Source organism: Cervus canadensis, chromosome 6 (genome assembly GCF_019320065.1).
Source record: "Cervus canadensis isolate Bull #8, Minnesota chromosome 6, ASM1932006v1, whole genome shotgun sequence".
Classification (NCBI taxonomy): domain Eukaryota; kingdom Metazoa; phylum Chordata; class Mammalia; order Artiodactyla; family Cervidae; genus Cervus; species Cervus canadensis.
The window spans coordinates 24,522,521-24,528,030 of record NC_057391.1 but is presented as its reverse complement, the minus strand read 5'-3'; the positions used below and the strand labels follow the sequence as shown (position 1 = coordinate 24,528,030).

Here is a 5,510-nt window from a genome sequence, read left to right as displayed (position 1 = left end):
CTTAGCAAGGCAGGGGCTTGTGTTTTTTTCCTGGAACTCACAAACTGTCTTAATCCATGATGACGGATTGTTTCCTGGACTCTTTTCATATATCTCAGTCAACTCAAGTATATGCAACCTATCGGTATATAGTTATTCAGAGAAATCTCAAAGTATTAGGCAATTTTATCTAGTTTATCCATGCCACACCCTTCTAGCAGTGAAAAACTGGAAAGTGTTTTATTGTTTTTCTGCTGTACATCTTAAGCTACAATATTACAGACATTCTAAAACTGAATATCAAGTTTTGTGTTTGACAAATAGTGGTTAGGCTTATACAATTGTTCTTTATATACATACTTATTAAAAATGAAGTGCATTTTAGATAGAAGTTTACCTTGGTGAGAAGAAAAAAGGAAATGACATTTTTAGAAACCATTCTGTCCATTTTCCACAAAATAGTTACAACGGGCAGTTATATTTATTACCCTCGTGTTAGAGATTAAAAAATGAATAAAGAGGTAAAGTGACTCTCTCAGGATAACACAACTAGGAAATGACAGTTTAATTCTAAGTCTCATGTATGTTTAGAGCAATGAGTTTTGCCCCTTAACAGTGATTCAACCTCTAGCTTTATGAATTCTCTAGACTTTAGATTCTTCAACTGTGAGGGAAATTTATTGACCAACTGATTTTCAGACTTTCTTGTAATAAAAAAACATATTCAACGTAATATTTAATATACCAAATTAGGAAGAATTGTGCAATATATTTCTTAAATAATTACCATCTTTCCTTCCCACAGGCTACCTTATATTGTATATCCACACTGAGACTAATAATATTTGGGGATAATTTATTTGGAAATGAAAAATTTATCATGAATTTAATAGTTTATAATTTTTTCAAACATTTAATCTTGGTATTAATAAATTCATCAGACCTATGATAGCAAGCCAGGTTTTGAAAGCCAGTCAGATTTGAGTAGTTTACATTCCATGGTTTAAACTTTACAATTGACATTTGATTAATTATTTGCTATATCAAGTGTGATAGTGATCTATATACTTATTAAGAAAGGGTATTATTAAATCTTGTATCCTCTGAACTGTTCTCTTTTCTTCAAAGTTGACTCAGAGCTCAAACAGTTGGATCCACTGAGTCAAGATTGTTCAACAATATTTAAAAGAACTTCTTCATAATATAAATTTTCCACAAAAATATTCCAGTGCCATGAAAAGACCAGTTATGCCCAACATTCTTAAGTTCTGCCAGTAGGCAACATCAGAATACCACAACACTTTGAACCTGAGTGAGAATGTTCTGGGTTAAAAGACTAAAGAGCAATATTTTATCTCAGGCTTCTCTAAGAACCTTGATCTATGTTTATAGAATTCAGAAGTCTATGAATTCCTGAATTTATGTTCACAATTTTGATAATATGTGCATTTTTCCATAAAAATAACCTATACATTTCAACAGATTTTCAAATGGATCCATAATTGGAAAAGACTTGCAAATGTTGCACTAACATTTAGGCATGATCCTTCACATCTCTCAATTTTAACTTCTGACTTTCATGAATTTAGACTAAATGACTTGAAAGATTCTAACTTTAATTTTCTATTGTTCTGAGAACAAAACTGATGATACTAAATCTCAGATAGGAGATCTCCACTCATTGTACTGAATATATTGGAGTAGTTTTCCCAAGATTTAAATATTGGTTACTTAGTTTCTTCTTCACAGCTGTTTTCACTTCCTGGTTTCTCAGAGTATAGACAAGTGGATTCAGAAAGGGAGTAAAGATGGTGTAGAAAACAGAGAGAACTTTGTCCACCAGGAAGTCTGTGAAAGGCCACACATAGATAAATATGCAGGGCCCGAAGAACATCAACACAACTATGAAATGTGCAGTGCAGGTAGAAAAAGCCTTAGATGATCCAGTGGAGGAGTGGTCCTTGATAGTGACCAGAACAGTAATGTAGGAAGTGAGCAAAAGCAGAAAACTTACAAGGGCAATCACACCACTGGTTGAAATCATGAAGATTCCAAGAACATATATGTCTATACATGCCAGCTGGATGACCAAAGGAAGGTCACAGAAGAAACTGTCTACAACATTGGGACCACAAAAGGGTAAATAGAGGGTAAAAGCTAACTGGCTCATTGTATGCATGAAGCCCACTGTCCAAGAAGTTGCCACAAGCGCAACACATACTCTTTGGCTCATAATTGATGAATAATGGAGAGGTTTGCATATGGCAATGTACCTGTCAAAAGACATGGAGATGAGCAGCACAATTTCAGTCCCAGTGAAGAGGTGCAGAAAGAAGATCTGAGAAATGCATCCCTCAAAGGAGATGGTCTTGTGTTGAGCAAAGAAGTCCATGATCATCTTCGGAGTGGCAAAGGAAGACAGACACATGTCAATGAGAGACAGGTTGCTGAGCAGGTAGTACATGGGGGAGTGAAGGTGTGGGGTGGACAGTACCGTGAGCAAAATCAGGCAATTGCCCAACAAGGTCATTAAGTAGAAAACAGAAAACATCACAAAAAGGAAAATCTGGAGCTGAGGAGAATCAGTAAGTCCAAGTAACACAAATTCAGACACTCTGGAATGGTTGAATCCCTCCATTGATCTGCAGGCTCTGGTCTATGATGACAAAATGGTACACAACGACAGAGTTAGAAAATGAGATACTTCTACAATTACATAGGAAGGAGTTATGATATCAGTTAATAATTAACTAGAACATTGATTACCTAAAATCTAACTACTATCTCAGTAAATATTTTTCTTTTTGGAACCACATTACAATCTATATCAGATATCACTACAAATGGAAAACTTCTTGATTTGATCACCATCAAGTACATGCTGGATTATACTCATCACACACCTATACAAAAATATTCTTTTCTGAATACTGGCTAAGGAGTTACATAATCCATACTTACAGAGGAAGATTACACTAAGTGATTGTGTTCTACTTAACAAGTAAGGTAAATAAAAATTTTAATGGGGTGAAACTCTCAAAGTTTTCTGTTAAACCAAAAGATGAAATTTATGTTTGACCCACTATTGTTAAACACTGGATGTAAATAACAGTTTAACGTAGTGATTTCAGGAAGCCTATTTCTTATCCTATGAGGATGATAAATGATTTTTCCTCTAAGTAAACTTCTGTTTTCTCAGCTATGAAAAATTGCAGTTTCTTTCTAATGTCATTCATACATTTTCAAATTGTTTTGCTAGGATTGATAAGTACTATTTTAACTATTAATATATGAATGATTAATTTCTTAATTCTGTAAAATTACAGATGATCAAAATGTATACCTATAACATATGAGCTATTCTCAAGTTTTTTATGTTATGGTCTCATAGAAACATTTTTTTTAAAGGAAGAGAAAACACCTCCTTTATTTATTCACGTGTTACTTGAACAAAGCTAATTTTTTTAGACTAGAAAAAGAATAAAGAAAAATTCTAGGCCAAATCCAGGAAATATATGGATACAAGATGAGTATCAAGGATTTTGTAGTAATAGCATGTAAGATCCTCAAAGCCAAACAAAGCAAGCAAATGAAAAAACCCACATTGATGATGGTATGTCAAAGTAATACCACAGGCAACTGAAAGGGAAAAAAAGGATTATTTAAAGACTCAAACTCATTTTTCAAAATTGAATTTTTGATTTACAGCAGATTGGAAATTCTACAAATATCTCCTATGACCTTGTTTTCCCATATTGGAAGAAAACCTGGCTTCATCCTCATTTACTTGCAAATATTCAAGTTATCCTGTCAGTGTTGATAAATATTTTAGATTTGTCAGAGAACAATATTCCAGAAATCTGAAAACTGAACTATGGGAAAGTCGTTAAGAGGGTTAAAGTGTTCTTAACCTGCTGTGTGACCTTGCTCATACCTTAGTAGCCTCTTTAAGATTTGACCTCTTTACCTATGAGAATTCAATTAGATAGTCTTTATAAAGTATTAAGCATATGTCCTGGGCAACATTCAATAATTCTTTAGTTTTCAAAATTCAATACTGCTCAGAAATAATCAGCTTGTTTTATTTCATGAATAGTAATAATAATAATTTCAGTAAAAATATTATCTTAGTATCAATTCAGCAAGTTAGAAAAAGATATGGGCTTCCAAAATCATTTCATCTTTTTGAGGTTAAATTATTTCCTATAAAAATTATCTAAGTTTCTTGATATATTAAAGACTTTAAAATTTCTCAGTCTCAGATATTTGAATACTTCTATTTCCCTGATTTAATGATGCAATTAGTCATGAAAACACAAAAATTATTATACTTAATTTAGATTTATATACACACATAATGAATATGTTATATATTAATTTCCTGGGAAATCCCATGGACAGAGGAGCCTGATGGGCTATAGTCCATGGGGTCTCAAAGAGTTGGAAATGACTGAAGCGACTAACACACACATACATACACATTGTAAGTAAATAAACCGTTGTCAGTTTTTTTCCTCCTTTCATGTTCAGAAGGAACTCTAAAGGCCTCTCTAACACCTGATAAATTGAGTCACCCATCTTTATGTCTTCATATATATATGTATATGTATATATATGTGTGTGTGTGTGTGTGTATTTCCTTTACTACTCTTAATTTTTACTTATACAGTTATTAAATGAAAATTGTCTGCTACCTGAGGAACACGAGTTACAATTGCTTCTCCAGGTCCTTATATTATTTCTGACTTTTAATCTACCATCTGTGCATCAGAAACCAAAAATATCATATCCTACAAGATTCACAAGCCTGCTGAATCACCATAGTCCTTCGTAAGGATGAGAAGCCTAGAAATGTGTATATATATTTTCTCCAGTCTTGCTATAAAAGCCACTAAAAATCAGAAACATCTAGGAAGATCACAGATTAGGTACTACAATGTGCTTGCAGTGGGAGTTATTAAAATGTTGAGCTGACTTTTCCCAAAGTTGCAAGAAAAGCTGTGGAGTGTATCTTTGCTCTTTAGTGTGGACTGACATTCATGATGAAGCAGTTTTCATTAGAGAAAAAGCACAACTGGGACTGGTCTTTAGAAGACCTCTGAGCAATCATTTAAGGAGCAAATATTGCTCCTTTAATTACAGAAATATTCTCACCTCTATGCCCCAGTGTTCAATATCCCAATGTTGGAAAATCTTTTGAACTAAGGCACATTGTCACCCGCATACTCTTGCTTACTTGAAGAATCATATAAAGAAAGAATCCTGCATTAAAGTTTCTGACAGGACATTGAAAATTAGTACAGGCTAATAATTTAATGATAGCTGCTACTCAGATGGATGAAATCTGGGGAAGGAAAAGTTGGAAAGTTCAAAGTAACTGGAAGAAGTGAAGGCAGGTACTGTGCAATAGCTTAGAAGAATGGTGTAAGAAATAAATTACACAAATAAACGTAAAGCATTCTGCAGAATGCCTGGCACAGAGAAAATGATGAATAAAACATGGTACTAAGAATAGCAGAGGTGATTATAAT

At 33.5% G+C, this 5,510-nt stretch overlaps 1 protein-coding gene across 1 annotated transcript; it reads right to left on the bottom strand.

Annotated features, from left to right (window-relative positions):
- Nucleotides 1–1,017: 1,017 nt before the first annotated feature.
- Nucleotides 1,018–2,617, bottom strand: LOC122444061 (olfactory receptor 4K2-like). The gene is made up of 2 exons (XM_043472859.1): nucleotides 1,702–2,617; nucleotides 1,018–1,028 (listed from the first exon to the last, which is right to left on the bottom strand). The coding sequence occupies exons 1-2, from the start codon at nucleotides 2,615–2,617 to the stop codon at nucleotides 1,018–1,020; spliced, it is 927 nt and encodes a 308-aa protein (XP_043328794.1).
- Nucleotides 2,618–5,510: the final 2,893 nt, after the last annotated feature.

Bases quoted from the DNA above. Each gene is read 5' to 3' on its own strand.
- LOC122444061 (XM_043472859.1), bottom strand. From the start codon at position 2,617: ATGGAGGGATTCAACCATTCCAGAGTGTCTGAATTTGTGTTACTTGGA.